This window comes from Polypterus senegalus, chromosome 16 (assembly GCF_016835505.1).
Source record: "Polypterus senegalus isolate Bchr_013 chromosome 16, ASM1683550v1, whole genome shotgun sequence".
In the NCBI taxonomy this organism is placed as follows: Eukaryota; Metazoa; Chordata; class Cladistia; order Polypteriformes; family Polypteridae; genus Polypterus; species Polypterus senegalus.
This window is the reverse complement of record NC_053169.1, coordinates 58,108,768-58,135,354: the sequence shown is the minus strand read 5'-3', so window position 1 is coordinate 58,135,354 and position 26,587 is coordinate 58,108,768. Positions and strand designations below refer to the sequence as shown.

At 39.7% G+C, this 26,587-nt stretch overlaps 1 protein-coding gene across 8 annotated transcripts in view; it reads left to right on the top strand.

Moving 5' to 3' along the window:
* Positions 1–26,587, top strand: part of kiaa1841 (KIAA1841 ortholog) — a 124,626-nt gene that overhangs the window by 27,776 nt on the left and 70,263 nt on the right. For 7 of the 8 annotated variants that reach the window (XM_039737972.1, XM_039737971.1, XM_039737977.1 and 4 more), the window contains 4 exons: positions 965–1,197; positions 13,624–13,682; positions 14,124–14,284; positions 21,754–21,840. In XM_039737972.1, the coding sequence (XP_039593906.1) occupies positions 965–1,197; positions 13,624–13,682; positions 14,124–14,284; positions 21,754–21,840 (540 nt within the window). The remainder of the gene's footprint in view (positions 1–964; positions 1,198–13,623; positions 13,683–14,123; positions 14,285–21,753; positions 21,841–26,587) is intronic. The other variant, XM_039737978.1, reaches the window with a different exon arrangement.

Genomic DNA, 26,587 nt, shown 5'->3' with positions numbered 1-26,587 from the left:
TATATATGTATGTGTATATATATATGTATGTGTATATATAAATCTCTATCCTAGCTTCCACTTTGCATTATCTGAAATTCTTCTTTTATTTCCATGTGCTTTTGATATTGTCTTTTAACAAAACACCAAACGAAAGGTGATATTTATATTGATTTGCATATTAAAATAAGCAAAATTCTGGGAGGAGGCGGGGTGTGGCTGTAGGCGCGTACACGTGTTAAAATTTCACATTTATTGGGATTTCTAAAGGGGAAGTGCATTGAACTTGGCGTATGCAAGGTTTTATGCATCTGGAATTTTTTTTGTGTACACACATTTCCACATTTGCCTGTACACCATGTTTAGTGTGACTTCTACTCCCAGAATATTACATTAGGCCCCAGGAGATAATCACAAAATGAAGTCATTATCAGGGCAGGATCAAGGAAAGCAAAGGATCAAAACCATGAGAGTAAAAATCGCAACTAAGAATCTTAATGCAAGATGATAATCGGGAGTCCAGTGCAACAGTCAAGAAACAAAGCACAATCCTAATGGTAGGACCTTCTTGAAAAATAAGCTGACTAATACTGAAAAGTCTTTGGGATTATTTCATTCATTACAAAATAACAGTGCAATCACTGTCACATTCATATCATAGCTACTGTATTGTCATCAGTATGGTAAAAGGTCACAAGATGAAGTCTAAACAGTAAATGTAACACAGAAAAAATATTACTTAACTCAATTCCAGTTGTGAAATATATAAAAATACACACAATACTGTAGAATCTACCTTTTCCAACACATTTTAAAATAAATAGTACTGATAATTGCTATAGTTTGTGTACTTTCAAAAAGTCTTGGATGCTGTTTATACTTTGATTGCAAGTTGGACGGTTTTTCAGAAGTGTTTAAATTTTATTTATGAAATGTATTGTTGATTTATATAAATTACTTTTTTTGACGTATCTTTTCATTTAAGGCCTAATATGGTGATTCATGTCTGTGATGAAGCAAAGGGCCTAAAGCAAGATTTTGTTTGCCCTCGAGACCTTCTTGTTAAAGAGATGCAGTACTTTGCTGAGTACTTGTCCATGGATGCTCAGCGCTGGGAGGAGGTAGATATTTCTGTGCATTGTGATATTCAGATCTTCGATTGGCTAATGAGCTATGTCAAGAGGAACCGACGAAACACTGAAAACAAACCCAGACTAGGTATTTATGGTTCTTTTTAAATAGAAAAGCTGTTTAAAAGATTTTAATGCATTAACAAGATGTATGTATGGTGTAAAACAAATATTAACCACAAGTAACACATTCATTTTCATTATTTACTACACAAGCAAATCTTTTTGTCAAGTATTGATATATATACGGGATAATACTGGACAGTATTCAAAAACATACTTTTTTTTGGGATATCTACTTACTTACACCATGAACATTGTTCTTACAACAATAACCATTGTACAATATTAAAGTAGAGACTGTAAGACCTCTTGTCTTATTCTTGAACCAATCTTGATACACCAAGTTATTCGATTTATTCCTGCACTGTAACTTTAAAAAAACATGATTTTTTTTTTGCTTTGTTCAAGCTTTTAACAGACATGTCCTCCTTTGGATTAAAGTCATTTTAGGTAGTGATAAGATATATTCTACACAGCATCTGTACATACTATACATAATATACAGTATACAATACATTTGTCGATCAAGAGGAATATACAAGTCCAAATGAATTGTTGGGGTGCCAACCAGCTCACTTCGTTTAGTGAAATAATAAACTTTACCAAAATAACAAGAGCATAGAGAAGCAAAATAGAACAAAAACTGGTTTCTTCTGTTGGATAAAACAGTAAGGCTCTGAAGAGTTAACAGGCTTCAAGGTGGAGCTCCATCCGACAGGTTGCTCATACCCAAGTGATATGCCTCCTGCCAGGAACACCCTGCTCTTATGGTCTGTGGACAGAAAGAGACGGAGTCGGCTCCCCTCATTAGGTGTCTTATTGATGTGGGTGGGAAAGGAGACAAGATGGTCAGTGACCTCATGTCCTGGGGTAGTAGTGATTACATCTAATGCACATATACCTACACACACACACACACACACACACCCACACGTATATCTGAAAACAATGTTGTATTATTATTTCTCCCCCACACCCCCCCCATTTTTCCGTATGTTCTACTTTCACTAAATTTAAACAACCGACTTCATAATATCAAAATATACAAGGGTGGGTAAAAGTGGGTTTGCAGTTGTTTCATATGAAAAAGGACATGCAAGTTATGATTATTCCAGTATCTTTATTAACTCGATTAACTTTAACTTTACAATTATGTCAAAAGAAGGTCCAAATAACACAATGCATTTGGGTACATTCTTGTAAGTGCTCAAATTTATGGGCTTCATTAAAGGTATTAAGTTCCCTAAGGAACCCTCTGCCCCAGACCCTACATGACCATCTGCCACCCACCCTGCAGAAATACTTTGCTCTGGAACCTTAAAAAGTGGTTGAACCATATTTGTCAACTTACATGCTTCTTGGCCTCTATCCCTACATGATCCCTTGCCTCAGATACAACATGACCTTTTGGTCTTGAAAGGACTTATTTTTCCAGACCCTGTTGTAAACTACAATTACCCTCTTTCTCTGACTTTACTTGATCCCCTGTCTGGCAGGACTCCATGCCCCTTGGCCAACCCGGCTACATCACCCTCTGCTCTAAGGGGGAACTTAGAAATTTTTCTAGCCCCTGTTGTACACTGCATGACCCTTTCCCTGCCCGACTTACTTGACCCTACATGCTACTCCATCGTTGCCCCATACCACTCCTGCCTCTTTTAAGCTATGTGACCCTCAGTCTTTTTTACTATTAACTCTTTAACAGGTTCCAACTTCCAAGGCAACCTCCTGCTGTCCATATCCACCACCACCTTTTCCGGAATCTGATGAGTGTTGACATTGGGTGCCTTAACCTGTTCGGTTCATCTCGCAGCGCCAGTTCTGCTTGCTAAAAGTTGCCCACTAGTGACTCTTCATTCAATGCCTGTGAGCCATACTTATTACCCATTTAAAGTTTGAGAACAGGTTGAGATTGTTTTGCCCGAAAACAATCATTTGTATTACCAAATAAAACTGGGGTGGGCGAGATGGGCCGGTGGTGTGCCTGGGCAAAGGGGGGGCAGTATCCTGCTTTGTTGGGCCATCTGGGTAACTGGTGCCACACCCTTCACTTTCATTGCACTAGAGTTTCAAATGAGACCCAACCCCCCGAAACACTAACCCCTGGTACCCCCTCTGTGACATCATAGTCACACCCCACCCCGGCGATGTGACATGGTGAAGGATGCAATGCAGACGGGGATAGCTGTGTCAGGGGGGGAACATGAATGATTAAGTGGCGTGATGGGCAGGTCATTCCCTTGGCCCCCAGGAGCGGTGAGCTTGCAGATAGGGATGACTGTAACACCGGTTCCTCATAGCTGGTCGCAGCACACCGCCACAGTGGAACTATGCCCAGCTGGCACTGGTCCCGTGACTCACCCAGGGCAGGGGGCTGGGCTCCCTCTGAACAGTGTACAAGTGGTAGGCAGGCTGGAACTGCATTGGGTCTCGTCTCTTGGGGGCAGGCACTGATGTTTCCCACCAGGTTGGTGGATGTCCCTGCTCTTCAGGAGCATGCAGAGGTCGAGGTGCTGGTCTAATGCCCTTTCACTGAAAGCAGACTGGCACCTTCTATGCCTGGGGAAGTGGTGAATGTCGCCACCCCATCTCCAATGGAACAGGATGGAACACGGCAAACGCTCACCACAGTTCTACACTTAGGGGGATGAATGGGCTTTGGTCTCTGTGAATTCCCCAGATTGGAAAGGTGACCCTCAGACAGGTGTGGCCTTGGGAATGAACTGAGGCAGCAAGGTGCATTTGAAGCGTCAATGATCACAATAGTTCTCGCAGCTAGACACGTCCTTCATTGACACAAGAGCTGATTGATTCAACGCCAAGAGTAGTCTCTCTTAAGTCACCGGTCCGCAGGGCAAACTAGGTCAATGTTGAAGGCCCAACAAGGAGGAAAAGAGCAATGCAGCAGTTGGCATAAAGGTCCCAGGTGCCATGAGTTGGGCTGAGAGGAGAGGCATTACCGAAGCAGGTAGGTGCCCAGGTAACCCCACCAGCCAAAAGGATGGAAGGTAGCTGGTGACTGTCCCAGATCGTGTGGCATGAGAGGTCCAAGTGCCTGTCACCTGGGACTCCCCAGGCCTGTGTGCTGGGCAGGCATGGCAGACTTGAGTCCAGCTATCTGTTGACGCCGCTACCAGCTCCTGCCTTTCGGAGAGAGGAGGCAGTCCCAAGGTGGTCCAGGGAGGGAAAGACAGGGCTGTAATCTCAATCTTAGCCATCCCTTGGTGATGCATCAGTAATGATCCTTGCACAGGTTCACATACGGAAACCTTGCTACAACTTTTACTTCCTCCACATAGTTAAGTTCTCATTTTGATGCACCGCCAGAGGCTGCAATTGACCACATCAGGGCTGACCTAAGGACTTCACTAAACCATCCAATCGGCTGTATTGATAGGCCTTACGTACAAAGGGGAGGGAGTTAATCAGTTAACCAAATTTACTGGGAGTTCTTCATTCGTGGGTAACATTTGCAAGCACTGTTTCCTGTCGGAAATGGTGCCTTAACGGCTTACCCTTGCCTTTCGGTGCTGGGTAGACACACGATCCATTTAGTGTAGCACGCATGCAACCCTGGACATCTCGGGGCATCACAGACCTGTCATTGCTCAATCTCATGTGGCTGAAAGCAACATGTCCCTCTAAGAAGTTGGGTACTGACCGCTTGAGGGTCACATAACTACGTATTTAGCAGGAGGAAGTCTTGTTCATTATCAGAATTAACCAGACAATTCATTCCACCAGCTAAGAACGGCCATGCACCATCACCCACAGAATTGAGAAACGGCTATCAATCTGTCAGTCCTCTCCATGTCTGGGCCAGGTGAGGTTTCCCATGTTGAATTAAGCTGCAGGCTCAACACTTGGTGGTGCCGTTCCATCAGATCCTTTAAGTTTCAACTTTGCAACTCTACTCCCCCGGAACCCAAAGACTTCATTTTCCTGTTTGTCTGCCCAGCGGGTCAGGGGAATAATTCCACCAGATCACCAGTTGGTATTGTTTATGGTCGGAACTATGACGGTATTTGATCTTCTCCAAACCTCCAACTTTTATTCGTGATTAATGAAAACATTCTTGGTAAATGCTTTTGTTCTCGCTCGTCTTGTACCAGTCCAGGAATTTTCATCTCTAGCAGCGCAATACAAATGCGCCCAGCAGTCCCTCTTAATTATAGCTCCAGTTCAGGAAACCCACAAAATAGAACCAGATTCTTATTCCATTATTTCTCGGTGCAGTATATGGACACAGGGGTCTGTGTTTTACACTTTAATTTTTTAAAAGTAAATGCTTCGGACCCCACAGGACACTCCGTCAAAAGCATCGTGAGGGTGCTGAGATTCAGAGGCTGGTACAAGCAATAGCTTGCCTCATGGTGGACAGCTTGATCCCAAGATCCAACTCTGAGCTTTTTAACACTAGAATCCCTGAAACCTACAAAAATATTCTTGATGTTGGGCCACCTTAAATTCCGTCGCACTTTGTCTTCAGTGTCTTTGTTTTGCAAATGTGTCAATCAGTAGAGGCAGCAAGCAGCCTGCTCACTCATTCCCCACCAAGGCAGCTCAAGTCAAGCCAGATGCAAAATTGTCAGAGCTGAAGTCTGTTAGTGAGGTGTCTGGAATTGTATATGGTAAATAATATATTGTTATTTGGAATACATACATTTCATGTGTGTTCTGTGTCTACAACAACCTGTGTAAATTTAGGATGACTGGAAATGCAAGGTAAGAAATGTTGAACACATAAGAAAAATAGAAACTTTTTTCATTTTATAGTAATAATGATAAAATGCTCACGTGAAGTGTATAATGTGTGAAGACTGAAGTCCAAATATCAAATAAACAGTTTCACAAAAGTTATAAGACAGTTGTACTTTTATTCAAGAATATAACTGAAGAAAAAGAAATTACTTAATTTACATGTTGCTGTCTTTGTGTGAAAATTGAAGCCCAAATATCAATCAACACAAAGTAGAGATGGCTGCTTGGCAGGTGCGGAGGTAAGAATTGCTGTTTAACACTAGAATCTCGGAAGCCCTGAAAAAAGTTGTAATCATGGGTCACCTTAAATTCCGTTGCACCTCTCCTCATCAGCGCCTTTTGTTTTGCAAATGTATACTAAACACCCCCTCCCCCCCATTTTTTTGAGTCTGTAACACCCGATGTAAATGCTGGCTACTTGTAAAAGTTTGTGCTTTTTTTTTTTTTATTCAGTTTTCTGTCAGTGACATTCACGTTGTACAACAAACGTGCCTCTCCCAGACAGATATGATGTCCCGTGACTTCTATCAGACTGGACAAAGGCAGAACCATCACAACAGACAGCTTTTTCACAGCGCTTTCACTGGCTAATAAACTGCTGCACCACAATACAACTCTGTTTGGCACCATAAAGTAAAACAGGATGTGAACTTCCACCTGCAGCTAAAGTCAATTTGTATGTGAACAATTCTTCACACTAGTGTTTAGATCTGGTAGGGAGTGTCATGCTGATGGTGTATGCGCCCAAGAACAAGACGTCTGTCTGTATTCTCAGTACAATGCACCATGATGTGGAGTACAGGCAAGACAACTCGTGTTCAAATGGCATAGTGTTTTCAAATAGTGACGTTTTCATGTCTGAATGTGTGTGTGCATGCGCAAGAGAGTCAGAGACAAATTTGTTCTCATTCAAGTGGTTACTGGAATATAAAATAAACAATTTATCAAAGGTATGACGAAACAAATGTGCTTTTATTCAAGAATAAATCTGGGTAAAATCATGTAACAAGATACTAAGAAGACATGATTCACCATTGTTTGTGTGTAACGTGCATATATCCCTTCAGCGATATCTTTTAGAGGTAGCAAAAATTTGCATCAGTTGTTACAGACTCCAATCAAAGGCTTCTTTTTGAGCGCATATGCTGTCAGCATGGCACTGCCAGTTCTAAACACTAGTGTGGTGAGTTGCTTGCATACCAAAATGACTATAGCTGCAGTTGGAAGTCCCATTTTACTTAAATAGATGGAGAGATAGATACTTTATTAATCCCACCTTATTGGTGCCAAGCAGAGTTGTGTTGCAGTGCAGCAGTCTATTAGCTAGCAAAAGCACTGTGAAGAAGCTGTTTGTTGTTACGGCTCTCCCTTTGTCCAGAAACTGCTCCATAATCTTTGACCACAGACTCGGAAAGTCTTTGCTCTGGGTTGTAACTCAAAACACATTTTCTAACAAAACATTGCCAGATTTCTGAAATTGAGCAAATCTGACGTTTTTCAAAAGTTCTGCACGGGTGTCTTTTGTTTAAGTGCAAGTGCTGCATGATAGTATGATAAAGGTCACAGAACATTGTATCTTCAATTACTGGTACAATAGTTCTGAGCAGACATCAACCACAGCACCTACTTGTGAAAAGAATGGAGATAAACTCCATCAAATGAGAGAGGGAGAGGCAAGTTCGTTGTACCACGTGAATGTCACTGAGAGAATAAAAGTCGCTTTTAAAAAAAAAAAAATGCTGTTTTTTACAAATAGCAAAAATTTACACTGGGTGTTTACAGACTCAACTCAAATGTGTGTTTTTATTTTACTGGGTGAGCCAAAACGTACCACATTTCAAACCTTTATGCAACAAAAATGCTACAAGATCAAATAAATTTCATTACGACACAAGGAAGAGTTTACAAAAAAGATTTTTTTTTTCCCCCACTGTGTTTTAAAAATAATGTTTTCAAAGTGGTGGCCATCATTAGCGCTACACTCGAGATGATTTCTGAACGCTCGCATCACTCATTTGGCCCTTTCAAGGGGAACAATGGTGATTTTGTGGCGAATAGCGTCCTTGATGGCTTCAAGTTATTGAGGTCGGTGGGTGTATATCTTCGAGTCAAGATAGCCCTACAAGAAGAAATCGCACAGAGCAAGATCAGGCAAACGTGAAGTCCACCTGACATTGCCGTACAGGGAGATCAGCTTCCCCAGAAATGTCACTTGCAAGTCTTGCGTTGATCTCCATGTCATATGAGCTGTTGCTCCGTCCTGTTGAAACTAGGCATTCACCACATCCATCTCTTCCAGTTTTGGGCTGCAAAAAGCTCTCTAGCATTTCAATATAACGTTCTGAAGTGACGTCACCTTTGTGCCCCCCTCTTTAAAAAAGTAATCGCCTACAATGCCAAATTTTGCAGTGGCGCACCAAACTGTAAAAAGCTTACTGGGCAGGTGGTCTCTGATGAAATTCAGAGTTGGTTTCAGCCCAATAGCGAATGTTTTGCTTATTTACACAACCATTCAAATGGAATTGTGCCTCGTCGCTACACATAACAATGGCATCTCGATGAATGGTTTGCAGAATGTTCGCTCACAACTCTGTATGGTTCTCCCAATCCCACTTGGTGAGTTCCTGCACTACCATCATTTTGTATGGATGGAAATTAAGGTCCTCATGCAAAATCCTCCTCAAAGACGTTTTGGAAATGCCTAAGGCAGACTGCAAAATTGATGCCCTTGCAGCTTGGATGTTTTCAGGCATTCATACAGTCCAAGGACAGGACGGCCTGGAGATTTTCTGTTCAATGTTGAACCCATCTGGCTAAATTTAGACACCCACTGAAGAACTGATTTCCGATTTGGGACGTCACCGATGGGAGGAATGCTGAAGTGTGTTCGTAAGGCACGTTGCATAGTGTTAATGGATTTGTTATTTTTGAAGATCGCTTCAACAGCACGGTGTGCACTGGACCAAGGCTGTTGCCGACTGAAAACTATAAGGGATCTCCTATCAAAGGACCCCCTACTCCAACCCACTCGGCTGCCTCTTCCACGCGCAATGACATTGAGAAATGTGGTACATCATTTTGGCTCAACTTGTATAATAGTAATATTAATAGCAGCTCACTACTCAAAACAGTAATAGTGGAGTGAACCCAGGCTCGAACCCACATCCTGTTGATTATGAAGCAGCAATTCTTACCTCTGCACCAGCCAAGCAGACATATCTACTTTGTGTTGATTGATATTTGGGCTTCAGTTTTTACACATTAACAGCAACATTTAACTTGAATATTTTTTTTTTTCGATTATATTCTTGAACTAGCAAAATACCCGCGCTTCGCAGCGGTGAAGTACTGCCTTAAAATTTTTATTAAGAAGAAAATTAAACCTTTTTAAACTGAGGGAAAATATACCAATAATTATTTGTTAAGGATCTCTTTGTATACCACATTGTGAGTTCGGCCCTCTGGTTGTAATATGACCAAGCTGTGCACTGAGCTTACTCTTGAGCATGCAACGTACAGTTGGCCATGTGAACAGTAATCTTGTTTCATATCTCACAGCTTGGATTGCTGCTGTCATAATCAGTTTGAGTTTCATGGTTTATTTCAATTACGACAGTATTGGTAGGACTTGTGTTGAAGAGACATTTGGCATCTGTCAAGTGTTGTAACTATACAACTGGTTTCATCGATAACTTCACATCCAGCTTTTGAGAGTTTAAACATTCATAAACATAAGTGTCCACTACTGAAATCGTCACCTGTGAATCTAAGAGGTTTAAGAGGCATTGGTGGTTGTCGAAAGGTGTAAAATATTTGGCCATTTCGATACACTTGAAAGCGACAACCGAACAATTCAGTGGCAGCCATCAACTCACATGCAGAACCATAGGTGAAGGGCTTAAGCATTTCACTCTTAAAGTGCTCCTGTGTAGTATAATTATCTCCTGTACCGTCATCCGTCCACACCTTGAACCTGTCCCAGTCATTCAATACATAAGACACAATGTTCCTCCGGATATCAAGAGTGAGCCTGATATGGCCGTGCATTATGTAACACAGAGAATGGAAAAGGCAGGTGCCATCTCTGGGCATGGAAACCACTCGGTAAGTGACAGTTCTTTGATCGATTGTGATCACCTCAATAGACATGTTAATGGGGGTACGGTTGAAATGATAAAGGAAATGTGTACCTGATCAATATAAAGTAAGTCTAAAATACCTACACAATAACTATAATCGTAATAAATGAACAATAAAACGGCAGAGAAGCCGTGGATTAAATATAAAGGCTGTAGTTCTCAGCAGGAAGACGTGAATCCCGTGGCGAAGCAAGGAAGGGAATGTAGAGACTGGAGCGACGGACGGCCTTATATAGGCAGGCAGCCAACAACGTGGGAGGCGTTGGGATGGGGGACCTAACACCGCCTCACACGGTGACCGAGCTGCAGGCTATGGACGTATATATGTACATAAGTAGGATTCAGTTAGCGTTGGGAACCCGCGTACCAAATTTCTTGAAGATGGGCCCATAAGTAACAAAGACCATTGAAAAGTTCAATATGGCGGCCGACAGTGGCATCATACCACTGAAATAAGTACGTACATTGGTTTCGGTTAGCGCAGAGAAGCCGCCTACCAAATTTCGTGAAGATGGGGCCATAAATAAGAAAGTTCAACATGGCGTACGTTGTCGACCGTTATGACCGTTATGCGTAAAATTTCGAAATTAAATCTGCTTAACCTTTGTAAGTAAGCTGTAAGGAATACGCCTGCCAAATTTCAGCCTTCTACCTACACGGGAAGTTGGAGAATTAGTAGTGAGTGAGTGAGTCAGTGAGGGCTTTGCCTTTTATTAGTGTAGATAAAAGTGCACTTTTTTTATTGTAACTTTTGTGAAAGTGTTTATTTGATATTTGGACTTCAGTCTTCATACACTATACACTTCACGTCAGCATTTTGTCATTATTGCTATGTCTTCAACATTTCTTGCCTTGCATTTCCTGTCATCCTACATTTACACAGATCATTGTAGACCCGGAACACACACAAAATGTATGTATTCCAAATAATGATATATTATTTATTACATACATCTCATTGGCAGAAAGAGATTTCAGCTTTGAGAGTTTTGCATCTGACTTGACTTCAGCTGCCTAGGTGGGGGATGAGTGAGCATGCTGCCAGTGCTGATTGACACATTTGCAAAACAAAGACACTGATGACAAGGTGCAAGGGAATTTAAGGTGGCCCTGAATTATGAATATTTCTGTAGGCTTCAAGGATGCTAATGTTAACTGCAGCAACTTTAATATATGCTGTTGGAGTGAGAATTGCTGTGGCTGCTGGCATCAGACTTGCCCTCCAATAGATCCTTATCCAAGGATTTAAAGTATGCTCATTCCAATTACAGGGCCTCGAAAGAATCCTGCATTTTTATTTTTTTTTTGGTCACAGCCTCCCTTAGCAGAGAGTGGATAATTTGTGTACCTGCTGCCTTCCTTGGATATGATAGCCATTTCTCATGCTGCCTCTCCCAAATCAAACCCTGATTCCTCATTACCCAAGGTCACCATGGTGGGCATGGAAAGTACCATTGACCGTTTATAGAGCAGACATTTAAATGAATTGTTGCCACCACAGAGGGCACGCAATCAGCCCAAGGTTATCTAGAGTTACCAAAGCTGGCCAGGCTCAGGAGCCCAGGTGGGTTTTTGGTCTGATAAATGCACACATCCCCAGCAGTCATTTGCACAAATTAGTACTAGAATTACTACAGTTACCCAAGTAATGTGGAGCATTCAAAGGGGACTATAACTGATGTAATGAGCCATTTGCAGTTTAACTGTCACTTCATTGTGCACTTGGACACGCATGGCTAAATCTTTGAGACAAGCATATGTTACTGGCAGGATCAGCTAGGTAGGCCCGGAAGGTCCCTGTGGTGGGTACACCTCTGACGGATGGTGGGTGAGCTGTCATGGTTCAGCTGGGTGGCAGGAGCCCCAAACTAGGGTGGGGAGGCACTGGGGCATTTCCAGGCTGGGCAGCATGGATGCATCCTCCTCGGAGTCCCCAGTCTGTGCGCCCCACTGGGCCCTTGCAGAAGTTAGAGGCATGTGGGGTCAGCATTTAGTCACAAACCTGATCGATCCGGCCGGGGGAGACCCCACAGTACTTCACGACCCCAGAACCACCATCGTCCATCCGACAGCAGGTCTCGAGATGGCCTGTGGTGAGGTCAGGAGGGCCACTAAAGTTCAGTTTTGGGGGTTGCCGGGGGTCCTTGGTCCAATGACCCGGATTAGTCTGGATTCAAGGCTCAGGTTAGCGTCAAGAAAAAGAAGGGCATGGAGTGATTGGGGGCCACTGGTGTGTCCTTGGGCTCAGGGGGCCTTGCTGGTCCAGGTTCGAGGGTTATGCTTAAGGTTTGGAGAATACAGATAAAGGCAGATGCTGCACACACAGGAAAGAAAGCAGGCTATGAATTTCATACATGCAGACCTCAAGCTAACAAGGGAGGGCATCAGCTACGTGTGCCTGTGTGTGGTGCTTTTAGCCTAAACAGTTAAACATGTTGAGTCGTCTAATGCAACATTTAGGTTTGAAAATGGAACAGCCAAGATTAATTAATTATTAGAGGATGACCCGGATCACTGTTTACAATTATGCAAAGTGGTTATGAATGAAGAAAAGGCAAGGCAATGGCATCATTGATAAAATCACGTGGTCCGACAAAGCTCAGTTTAAACTTTCAGGTACTATAAATCAGCTCAATTGTGTCCACTTTTCCGCACAAAATCCCCATATAACAATAGAAGAACAGTTGAATTAGCCGGGGATCACATTTTGAGTGAAATTTCATGTAAAGGTGTACTTGAACCTATTTTTGTCCATACATCTGTTAAGCATGACCTGTATCTTAACGTGCTGAGGGACACTGTTTTACTACAATTACAGAAAGAGCATGATAATGATGATGACTTCTTTCAAACTGCCAGAGCTCCACCACACTATGTCTTAAACGTGCACGATTTTCTTGATGAACAATTACCCAACTGGTGGATAGGTTGATGAGGGCAAGTGGAATGGCCAACCCAGTCACCAGACTTTGCCCCAATGGACTTCTTCTTTTGGGGTGTTGTCAAAGATACCATCTTTTCACAACAGTCTTGTACTGTGGATGATGTTGGGCTACATAAGAAAAGCATGTCAAGAAAAACTCTGTGGCAAAGCCTTCTTTAGTGTAGCAAGTAGACTACAAGAATGTGTGAATAATGAAGGCCAGCAATTTTAGCACTTGTGAGATTGTACCAAAGTGCACTGTGCCATTGTGACATTTGTTTGAGTTAATAAAGCTATTGTAATAATCATAATTTGCATGTCTTTTTCCATATGAACTGTAAACCTGCTTTTGCATACACAGTATAACTGCCTTAAATAAGTATTGACTAAATATAAATAGTTTAATATTCTGCATGTCCATATAGAACAAAATAATACACAGTATAACTGCCCTGATAAGTGTTGACTAAATATAGTTTAATATTCTGTATGTCCATATAGAACAAAATAATTTGGCTATGTGTGTTTCAAATATATAAGAAATTGTTTCATAGAATTCATTTAATGAGATTTTTTTCACATATATTTTGTATTTTGCCAATTAACTATTTTATTTTAATATTTTCAGAGCCTAGTAATGTGATTTCAATCCTAATATCATCGGAGTTTTTGAAGATGGATTCCTTAGTAAGTATATGAATAACTGTTGGAGTAAATCGTACAAAAGGCAACTGCAATTGTGGCTTACGTATATATGGTAATGACATGACTAAATATCTCCAGACAGAACTAAATCATATTATAATAGTCACTTATAATTTATTAATTCTAACCTCTGAAATATTAGTTATTAAACATATAATGAAAACAAATTACATTCCACAGTTGAATTTTTTTTTTAGTCTTTAACCATTTAATGTGGTTTACTGTGTTTTATTAAATTTGTTTTTTACATGGTGGTAGTATAGCTGCTGAAGGCTATTTATTACAGTGATTAGTGTTGTACTAAACTGGTTTAAAACAGTTAAGGCAGATGTTATTTCCATGTTGTTAAAAAGCTATTGTGAAGTCAAAAGTATTTTTCCTGTTTGAATAACCTATAAGATTCATGTCCCAATGCTCTTGCAGGTTGAAGAATGTATCCATTTTTGCCATAAACAAATGAGTGCCATTGTAGCAACTCCGTGTAATATGAACTGTATCAATGCTAATTTAGCGATGCGAATATCTGATCTGTTTACTCATACTGAAGCAGATGATGTCAAAGATAAAAAGGATAAATTTAAGAGGTAAGTTCATGTTGGACTAATTTTACTGTTACACGTTTATTTGACCAAATGTGTGTGTCTTAGTGTAGGTTGTTGCATTTACTGAAGCAATGTTTATTCTAATTAAACTGTCAAATACAAAAACTAAAAAAACTCTGAATCCTTACTAATCCCTATAAAGTACGTTCTTATTTGATGTAACTATTATTCACAAGAAAATTAGATTAGAGAGTTTTTATTTTTAGGCAATTACAGGAATAATATATGAGCAAAGACCACTTATGTAATTGTTACCTACATAGATGTCCAAATACAAAGTACTCTGTAGCAATTTCTTGATAATAAAATTTAATAAGGCTGTCTTGTCTGTGCTGCTGTACCTAAGAAACTCAAGTCTGATATGATGTTATAAATATCCAATCCCAATAATGAATAGAGTCGATTGTAAATTAGATAAAACTTTCTGTTCTAACTTGTTTCTTAATTAGATAAATCCAGTTAATACTTGTTCAGTTTCTCTTTCAGATAAGAAAAAATGGAAATCAGTTCATTGGTTTACACCATGATAGACTTTTAATTATTTTTTACATTTACATTATATAATTTACAATGCCTTCTACATTTTGTTTAAATTATAGAAATCTAAATATCCAAGTTAGTTACCATTTTTGTTTGCCGAGTACCCCCAGGCTGTTATAGATCTGAACTTACAGGTTTCAATGAGCTTGGTAGTGTTAATCTGTTTTTGCTGCAGGGATCATTCAGACACTCGCCCATACTTGCACTGAGCCAATTTAGAATATTCAGTTAAATAAATAAAATAAATAATAAATAAATAAGTAAATATCTTTAGCATGTGAAAGGGAACAGGCCTACACAAATATGAGGAGAATTTTCAAAGTCTATAGAGACAGGGATTGGTTGTGAGATTTGAACCTATAGTACTGGCTCCATCAAGCAATAGTGTTAACCACTGAACCATCATGCCGTCCTCTTTCAATCTGAACCCTATTTTATTTGCTAAACTTTTTTGTTATGACGACATTTGTGCTCGCTCTTCTTATCACCAACATCATTTTGCTTAATGGTGGTGTAAAAGCTGTTGGTCTGAAGCAATCGGGCATTGTCCTTGTGTGATTGCAGGAATGAGTTTGGATAATGGATCAGCACTGTGTTCAAGGTTCAGAATTATCTTACATCAGATTTACTTAGGATAGGCTACAATACCTTGCAAACCCCAGATTGGTTTTAATGGGTATGAGAAAGTTATGTTATTTTATGTTTTTTCCAAATCAATAAAAATTATACTTGGAGGTGGAGAACTTAGAGTGAAATATACTGACAGTGGTTGGTGCTCCTGGCTAGAGCTAGGTTTATTTTTTGCACTTCCAGTATCTAAATGTAGTTTGTGCAGTCTCTCCATGACAAAGTGGTAGTCTGCAGGTTGCTTTCTTGCATTTCATACTGCCAAGACTGACTTCAGCTTCCATCCACTATGTAGTAAAAAATACAAATGTAATATTTATATTATTTTGTGTCTCTTATAAGTAGCTCTATAGTTAGTTATATATAAATTGATCTGTAATAACATTAAAACCACCTGCCTAATATTGTGTAGGTCCTCCTCATGCTGCCAAAACAGCTCTGACCTATTGAGTCCTGTGGCATCTGACGCCAAGATCTTGGCAGCTGATCCTTTAGGTTCTGTAAGTTGTGAGGTGGGCCCTCCAGAGATCTGATATTTCCAGATACTTGATTAGATTAAGATTGATGGAATTTATGGGCAAGTTGAAAAGCTTAAACATTTTGCTTTGTTCCTGTTTCCTGAAGAGGCATTAGCTCTCTTGGAAATGTGTTCTTTTAAAATTGTGGCATATTAAATAATTAAACAATATCATAATATACCAGAAACGGCGATATCCCTCCCATCGTGATTACGGCGGTACAAGAATCACATGAAAAAAAATCTTTTAGCTTACATTTACTGACGATTAACGCGGTTACAGACGGAGAGGCGCATGGACAGACTTAATCCAGGTGGGAAATCTGGATCAACACAGTCAGCCATTTTCTCGTCACCACGCTGGGAGGTTTTTCTTCGAACTTTGTCGATTCCGCCTCCAAGGGTCTGGCTGCTGTCCAAGCCTTTTATAATGTCTTGCTTCATTTGCTGGTCTTCTCTGTCTCCAAACAAGGGCTGAATTCCTCCTCCACAAAATACAGAAATATCATAGTGCTTACATGCCGATTCTCATTCCCCCAATAAGGAAAAAGATTTGTGCTGACAGAGGACAGAAATACACTATCCTGTGTTTAAGCTGACTATACAAGCCTCCAGTTGCCTTTGGCTATCTAATCCAATGCTTGGCTAGCAATTCTAACTGCTGCGCCCCTGTGTGCCAAATTTAACATGCACATGTGAATAAAACTCATAACAGTATTGTCCAGATATAGTGACATAAAGAAAAATGTAGTATAACAAGCCACCCTTTGTCACTGGATCTGTGACAAAAAACAATACTTAAAAGTTATATCCACAAAGCAAAAGGTACTTGATCCTCCATCACAGTGTAGTCATTTGCGGACATGTAAGATGTAGTATCACTATGGCTTCTGTACCATTCATCTAAAACCAGCGTAAACATGGACAAACAGTTACATTTAACATGTTGTTATCAAGTAGTGATCAGTGTATCTCATCAATGGTGTTAGTGGAGACTTTTTCCCTGTTATTTCTTACATAGTCTGTGTTGTGTCTATATATTACTGAATTCATGCAGTGGGTGTCATAGCATCAGATTATATTAGAATCCTATATAGCATCTTAATGGATTACTATTCTTTGGCACTCATATCATTTCTAGCTTCAATATGTTGCTAGATATGCCCCACCCTTTGGTGTCTGATCCCTTTATGAGTTACAATAGGTGTAACATAACTCGGATGCTATTCTAGCTTCATTGCTATGATTATTAATTGTTCTTAACTAGTATTATTGCATAATTGTTCATTCACTATCTGTTATCCTCCCCAACTTCACTATCAGATGTTCCATTCCAAGTTAAAAATTTACAAGTTCACATCATTGATAAATCATGCATATCCTCATACCTTTGAGCCCTTCTTATAATAGTTTCAAGTATATTCCTAGGCTTGATATATATTTTGCAGATCCGTCTGAACAAAGTGTGACTGCTTCAAGGCACTACAGAAAGTAAACAATAATTTTACCATTAGGGTGCTCATAGGATGAACACATGGTGACTGTCCCTTTTTAGTAGAGGTGCACTTCCCTCTAGGCTTGTACTTTATGCAGTGGTCATTCATGGGAGCCTTCAACAGCTGTTACATCACCGCAGTAGTTACAGCCTGTCCCGGAAGAGTCCATAAAACTTGTCTTGGTAGTAAAAATGTCTGCCCACATCATGGCATCAAAGCTGAGTAGCTGGACTTACAATCTTTCTTTAGTTATTCACTCTGTTCCCTCTGGAAAAGCAAGTGTTTCTTCACCAGCTATTCTCAGGTATGTGCAGCAGATTAAAAGTCATTAGTGCAGTACAGTCTCTGTAAATCTTCATTTGTATGATACATATGATTGGGAAATAATTGCTTTATGTTATGTATTTGCTCTACCTTGCACCCTTCTTTAGTTAGCCTAGCAAGTACAGTAGTTAAGTTTGGCGACTCAATTTAGTAGTTAAAGCCTCTCCATTCAGTGGTAAAGTTTTATGAATTGAAGTAACAGGTGGTGTATATACAAACGAAGATTTACAGAGACTGTACTGCACTAATGACTTTTAATCTGCTGCACATAATATAGCAAGCCTAGGAATATACTTGAAACTATTATAAGAAGGGCTCAAAGGTATGAGGATATGCATGATTTATCAATGATGTGAACTTGTAAATTTTTAACTTGGAATGGAACATCTGATAGTGAAGTTGGGGAGGATAACAGATAGTGAATGAACAATTATGCAATAATACTAGTTAAGAACAATTAATAATCATAGCAATGAAGCTAGAATAGCATCCGAGTTATGTTACAACTATTGTAACTCAAAAAAGGGATCAGACACCAAAGGGTGGGGCATATCTAGCAACATATTGAAGCTAGAAATGATATGAGTGCCAAAGAATAGTAATCCATTAAGATGCTATATAGGATTCTAATATAATCTGATGCTATGACACCCACTGCATGAATTCAGTAATATATAGACACAACACAGACTATGTAAGAAATAACAGGGAAAAAGTCTCCACTAACACCATTGATGAGATACACTGATCACTACTTGATAACAACATGTTAAATGTAACTGTCCATGTTTACGCTGGTTTTAGATGAATGGTACAAAAGCCATAGTGATACTACATCTTACATGTCCGCAAATGACTACACTGTGATGGAGGATCAAGTACCTTTTGCTTTGTGGATATAACTTTTAAGTATTGTTTTTTGTCACAGATCCAGTGACAAAGGGTGGCTTGTTATACTACATTTTTCATTATGTCACTATATCTGGACAATACTGTTATGAGTTTTATTCACATGTGCATGTTAAATTTGGCACACAGGCGCGCAGCAGTTAGAATTGCTAGCCAAGCACTGGATTAGATAGCCAAAGACAACTGGAGGCTTGTATAGTCAGCTTAAACACAGGATAGTGTATTTCTGTCCTCTGTCAGCACAAATCTTTTTCCTTATTGGGGGAATGAGAATCGGCATGTAAGCACTATGATATTTCTGTATTTTGTGGAGGAGGAATTCAGCCCTTGTTTGGAGACAGAGAAGACCAGCAAATGAAGCAAGACATTATAAAAGGCTTGGACAGCAGCCAGACCCTTGGAGGCGGAATCGACAAAGTTCGAAGAAAAACCTCCCAGCGTGGTGACGAGAAAATGGCTGACTGTGTTGATCCAGATTTCCCACCTGGATTAAGTCTGTCCATGCGCCTCTCCGTCTGTAACGCGTAATCGCCAGTAAATGTAAGCTAAAAGATATTTTTTCTCATGTGATTCTTGTACCACCGTAATCACGATGGGAGGGATATCGCCGTTTCTGGTATATTATGATATTGTTTAATTAATTAATATGCCACAATTTTAAAAGAACACATTTCCAAGAGAGCTAATGCCTCTTCAGGAAACAGTTCCTCGAACCATTCCTGAACAAGTTTTGCAGTGAGGCAGGGCCCATTATCTTGTTTAAAGAGACCACTACCATCAGGGAATACCATTGCCATGAAGGGGTGTATGTGGTCTGCTACAGCCTAGGTAGGTTGTATGTGTCAAAGTAACATCAACATGACCTCCAGGAGCCAGGGTTTCCCAGCATAGTTTTACCCATAGCATCACACTTCTTCCACAGGCTTGCCTTATTCCCATAGTGTATCCTTCTACCATCTCTTCCCCAGGTAAGCAAGAAATATGTTCCCGGCCATCCACATGATCTAGAAGAAAACATGAACATGAACAGTATTGGCACACTGATCGATCCACAGCTACGGAGCCCAATACACAGCAAGCTGTGATGCACTGTGTGTTCTGAAACCTTTCTCTTATGGCCAGCATTAAGGTTCTCAGCAAATCGGTAGCGTTTCAGTGAGATTGGACCAGGCAGGCTAGCCTTTGTTCCTCAATGTTATTAATGAGGCGTGGGCGTTTATGCCCCTGTTGCCAGTTCAGCAGTTGTCCTTCCTTGGATTATATTTGGTAGGTTCTAATCACTGCCTAATGGGATACCCGACAAAACCTGCTATTTGGGGATACTCCGACCCAGTCGTCAAACCATCACAATTTGGCTTTTGGCAGAGTTGCTCAGATCCCTAGGCTTGGCCATTTTTCCTGCTTTTAACACATTACCTTCCCTTTCTGACTAATATATCCTATCCCTTGACCGGTGCAATTATGATGTGATAATTAGAAATTAGGAAAAATTAGATGATAATTTGGAAGAATTAAGTGGATGGGACTGGTGAGCTTTGATGGTCTGAATGACCTGATCTTGTTTAGACTGTTATAATGTTCTAATTGTTACTTGCTTCACCTGTCAGTAGTTTTATTGTTGTGGCTGATCAGTGTATATTTGGTATATATAGATTAATTTGTAATAATTATCTAATTGAGAAGCATAGCTCTGGATGTCTTTAATGATTTCCAACCAGTTAATATTTTAAGTTTTAATATCGTACCTTCACCAGATTATGCATAAAAATACAAAATCCTCCTGGGTCTCTGGTGGGAAGAGTTGTGTTCCGAAAAATAGGTAGATACAGATTCATAATGGAAGCTATATAGTGGCAGAGCATAACTGCCTTATGATGAAAGCCCCAACCAGAATGCATGAATATTTTACTAGATGATAATGCATAAAATATGGGAGGTTCCTATAACCCCTGTGAATAGAATTGTGTTGGTATTTTCCTGTCATTTTCTAACAGCTTTGAGTGAACAATGTTCTCCAGTTAGTGTCTAGCCTTGCCTTGTGTAAGGTATAGAGGTATACGGTTTTTAACCGTGTTTGTGCTTGTGATCGAGCTTGCTCATGTGACCGTTCCTGAGCACATGTCTATGTGCCAACGGCCTAAGGGCCTTTTGAGTGTGAAGTAACTCGTAAAATAGCACTTATTTAAGTGTTGAACCGTATGCTTAAGGCATACAGAAGAAGAAATTAAGAACCTTTAAGTATAGAAATAACTAAAGTTTCTCAAGAAAAGCTAAGTTTATAGACAATAATTTTTTTTTTTTTTTTTTTTGCCTTTTATTCTATGTGTGTAACTATTTTTCCTTTTATTCTTGTGTGGATTATTTGCCTTTAACTTTCACTAAATATTTTAAAACGAACTTTTGGACTGTAAGATTTCTTTGACACACCTCTTACCCGTGCCTGACTTCGCCTTATGCATCGGCTACAATTTCTGTAGAGTCTTTGGTTTTTGTATGGATTCATAACCTGTCCTGTATTACTTTCTAGTTTGTATCTGTTACTGTCACTGTAAGCACAAATTCTATACAACTCCAACTTTACAGACATAAAAATAAAGGAATTGATGGAGGTTTCTGTTATTTGCAGTATCTTCTCAAAAATGATAAGCAGTGCCAGTTGTACACCATATATTGTAAGTTAAGGAGACCTTTAAGGGGCAGTGATTTAATTATTACAGTCTCCTAATTTAATTTAAAAGGTAAACCCCATCTTATCTTTAGTACATGTCATCTTTGGATTGAGCAGGTGTGGGTGGGCCCTGTAATGGATTGATGTGATGCACAAGAATGGTAACTGCCTTACATTGGACAATTCTAAATTATGCAGCTGTTTAGTTCAAACATTTTAGTTAGAACATTAAATACTGAAAAAAATGGAAGAAATATATTGTTTTTCAAAGCTCAGCATTATAGGTAATGAATAGCATTGTAGTGACATGCTGCTAATCCTTTGTTTTATAATAATCTTGCTTATTTATGAAGCAATTTGGTTTTTGTAGCAAATTATTTCAGAAGAAAATTGAAAGGCTTTTTGATCCAGAGTTTAAAAACCCAGATTCTCCTGGAAATGCTGCTTCATTGTATAGGTAAGTACAAGGGCACTTTTTTGAATAAAAAGCACAGACTTTGAGTTTTGTATGTTGCCCCCTTAGTGTATATGTGTGGGTTCACTCCAGGTTTTACTTGTCTATGTCCAAACTTCATTACTTAAAGCCATTACTTTCGAACAGTTCTTTGTTACTTAAACTTACCAGGAAAAATTTAATTTATCATATTGTTATTAGACATGGCAGTTTTCACCATTCTATTTTGTGATTCATTTATGACAACAAAATTACATAAAATTTTTACTCTTTACTCTTTTACTACTACCTGCATCTGTTTCAGTTATTTTGCACTTTCCCCAAAACTTGTATTTTTTGCTATTGCTGTTTTATATTTCTCTTCTCTATGGTCTTCATAACATTTATGAAACATCAGTAGATGCAAATTCAACTTCCATTCCAGATATTTCTGGTGACTAAATAGAACCTACTTATATCCAAATTCGAGCTATTGAGCTGTTGCCCGCCTGCCTGAATAAGTCACCCTAGCTTCGCTCTTACTTTTTTACCATTCATTTAATCTTGGCTAGTCGCGGAAAAATTATAAAATGCAAGGGGGATTAAACTGAGTATGGCTTTACCAAAACAATTATTGATGGGGAATAAAGTATCCATTATTCATAAAGCTTCAATTGGTGATCTGCTTTTCTGTGTTAACCTCATATTTTTTCATACTTCTTCTCAAACCAAGGGGGTGGGAGGGTAAAATGAATCGGGAAGCGCTGATTAATGTAATCGGTGTACCAGGAAATCGTGCATTGAGAGAAGTTCCCCTTTGCTTGGAATGCAAAGTGTGATTAAATGCGTGATTTTTTAACGCGTTATGGAACACATGCATTGAAGCTTCTCAGCTGTGCTTGTGCTAAGAAAAGGAAACATTTTAAAAATAATGTAACACGATTGTTAATGTAACCTTTTGTAAGTAGTGCCTGGAGGATTCAGAGTGTGGAGATACTCTAGAGACAGCGTGTGTATTAACTTGTGGATTTTTCTGTGAGTATTTGGTGGCAGCGTCACAAAGTTGGTTCCGCAAGACTGCGTTGGCTGCGGAGCTCAGCTCAGAGCGAAATGAGGTGAATGGGAGGGGAGATGATGACGTGACTCCCTCACCCGGCCTAACTGTCAAACGCCAGCGGCAGCCTGTCTATGAACTTAATTTAAACTTTAGGTTTACACCGTGCTTTGTTTCCGAAATAGTTGCACTCATGAATATGGTTGTGTGTGTCAGTCGCTCGCTTCTTATTGTTGTGCTGCCTTCTCAATTGTATAATGCATGTTTTCTTCAGCACTTTTTGGAGCTCTTCCTTGTTTTCTACGTACTGCGTTGACAGTTCACATGATTACATGGGAGGCATGATGATGTCACATGAAACTCCGCCCCCCCTGGCCATCGCGCTCAACTCCATTACAGTATATGGAGAAAAATAGCTTCCAGTTATGACCTTTACGCGTAGAATTTCGAAATGAAACCTGCCCAACTTTTGTAAGTAAGCTGTAAGGAATGAGCCTGCCAAATTTGGCAGAGAGGAATATAGCAAATAAGGCAGAAGATGAACCAAAGAGATTTTTATTATTTTAATAGTAAAAACAGTCCATGAGGAGGTGAATTACAATACAGTTTATTTTTTTATATAGCCCAAAATCACACAAGAAGTGCCACAATGGGCTTTAACAGGCCCTGCCTTTTCACAGCCCCATGGCCTTGGCTCTTTAAGAAGACAAGGAAAAACTCCCAAAAAAAACGCTGTAGGTAAAAAAAAAAAAAAAAAGAAAAAGAAATAGAAGAAACTTTGGGAAAGGCAGTTTCCAGGTGGGTTGGGCATGCAATGAGTGTCAAAGGGGGGTCAATGCAATACAATACACAGAACACAAGTAATCCTCAATACAATATAATAGAGCAATAGAAATGTTACTAGTACTGTGCAGAATTCAACACTATATGATATCACATAATACGATTTGAAATTGTTCAGAGTACTGGAGAACTTGGCCATCATGCTGCCTCCCCCTATTGGCCATTCCACAGCTGAGTCATTGCTATGCTAGCCAGTCTGATGAAAGAACCCCTTCTACTCGATGATTCCTGCGATTCTCCGTCATTGATGACTTTACTTTAGGCAGGCAAAACAACTTGGTAGGTGGGCAGTAACACCAAGTACCACATTTAAGTACTGAGAAAAGAAACATATTACTTATGTTTTAGTGATAATAACTAATAGAGATGCGGTCTGTACAGTTAATTAGCAGCTCTAGTCAGAATATGCTAAATTGAAGTAGTCTTCAGCTAGGATTTGAAAGCTGAGACCAAAGGGACATCTGTTATAGTAGTAGGCAGATCATTTCACAGTTTACGGGCCCTGTAACTAAAAGCTCGACCTCCCACTGTTATTTTATTAATCCTTTGAATCATAAGCAGACCGGCATTTTGAGGTCTTAGTGTGCACTCTGGTTTGTAAGTCATGATAAGTTTAGACAAGTAAGCCAGACCTTGGCCATTTAAGGCTTTATATGTTAAAAAGAGGATTTTGAAATCTGCCCTAAACATAACTGGGATCCAGTGTAAGGATTTAAGAACTGGTCTTATGTGTTTGTATTTTCTTGTTCTTGTTATAATTCTTGCAGCAGCATTTTGAATTAACTGGAAGCTGTATAAAGAACAGTTTGAACATCCATTGAACACCACATTGCAGTAGTCAGTCCTACTAGAAATAAATGCATGAATTCATTTCTCAGAATCCTGCTTATTTAGAAAACACCATAATTTCCCAACATTTTTAAGATGGAAGAAACCTGATTTAGACAACTTAGTAATGTGCACTTTAAATGACATGATATAATCAAAGATAACTCCTAGACTGTGGGCTGATTCAGTAAAATTAATGGTGAATTGCATCCAGAATAGTAAAGGAGAATTAAAGAAATGTAGACATTGGAATAGCAGATGCTCGAAACTTGCACTTTTCTGATGTCCTCACATGTGACGATGTAGATAACCTCCCAGCAGTAAAAGTAACTACTAAGGAGATATTAAGAGATTTGGAAATTTTAGACTTGGAGGTAGTGTTCAGATTAAATGTGCTGAAATCAAACAAATCACCAGAACCAAGTAATTTTGTATCCTCAAGTTCTTAAGAAGGTTAGAGAGTACATATAAAAACCCATGATGCATATTTTTAGGAAGTTACTGTGCACTGGGGAAATTCTGAAGGACTGAAAATGGCAAATATTATCCCACTAGGCTGACCCGCCTTTTAAGGCGACCAACTTTTAAGTTGACCACTTCTTAAGGCAATTCAATATGTAGATCAATTTGATATTTTATACAAACTGATTAATTTGGTTATATTGCATTGGAGTGGTATTACTTTAATACTCGTAGTTTCTGTTATTTTTGTGATGAAATTTAAACTTTTTTTCTATATTGAGGTCGCCCTTTTGAACCCCCCTGATATTTACTACGCGGTGAGGCATTTGTACTCCATCAGCATTAATTATTTCCGGAGACATAATTTTGTCTATTTTTCCAGCGCATCGCGCACAAAAGCAATGGAACGATGGGAGCACCAGAACTCTGCTCACATCATGTCGCTTCGTACCGCAAGCTGCAAGTAGTAAGTCTGTGATAAGCGGAATACTGCTACGCTTTCCACTCACGGGACGGAAGGACAATCCCGACCGCTTTTATATAGTAAGAAAGAAGAAGATATCACACAGTCTGGAGTAGAAAATCATCTTTTACCTGGAAAAACGAAACTACAAATCCCATCGTGCATTGCAAAATGGACGGGGCATGTGTGAAACTCCACGCCTGTGAAGCACTCACGGGACGGAAGGACAATTCCGACCGCTTTTATATACAGTAGAAGGATTATATAAAAACAGTGACTGAACAGATCAAAGCAACTACAGTAATCCCTCCTCGATCGCGGGGGTTGCGTTCCAGACCCCCCCATGATAGGTGAAAATCCGCGAAGTAGAAACCATATGTTTGTATGGTTATTTTTATATATTTTAAGCCCTTATAAACTCTCCCACACTGTTAACATTATTAGAGCCCTCTAGACATAAAATAACACCCTTTAATCAAACGTTTAAACTGTGCTTCATTACAAGACAGAGATGGCAGTTCGTTCTCACAATTAAAAGAAGCAAACATATCTTATCTTCAAAGGAGCACCGTGAAGAGCAGATAATGTCAGAGAGAGCGCTCGCTAAGAAAAGCAAACAATAAAAAAATCAATACTTGCTTTTAAGTATACAGAAGCACCGCGATAAAGCGGCATTTTGTAGAGGAGCGTCCTATCTTCTAGGCAAACAGCCACTTTGTAAACAGCCCCCTCTGCTCACACCCCCTCCGTCAGGCAGAGAGAGTGAGAGAGACCGAGAGAAGCAAACAAAAAATGCGCCACGCGGGAAGCATATCTTATAGCATTGAGGAGTTTTAGTTAATATGCAATACATGCTCTGATTGGGTAGCTTCTAAGCCATCCGCCAATAGCGTCCCTTGTATGAAATCAACTGGGCAATCAAACTGAGGAAGTATGTAACCTAAATTAAAAGACCCATTGTCCGCAGAAAGCGGCGAACCAGAGAAAAATCCGTGATATACATTTGGATGTGCTTACATTTAAAATCCGCGATAGAGTGAAGCCGCGAAAGTCGAACCGTGATATAGCGAGGGATTACTGTATAGGATAGTAAGTGTAACGTACATCACAGGTAAATTAAT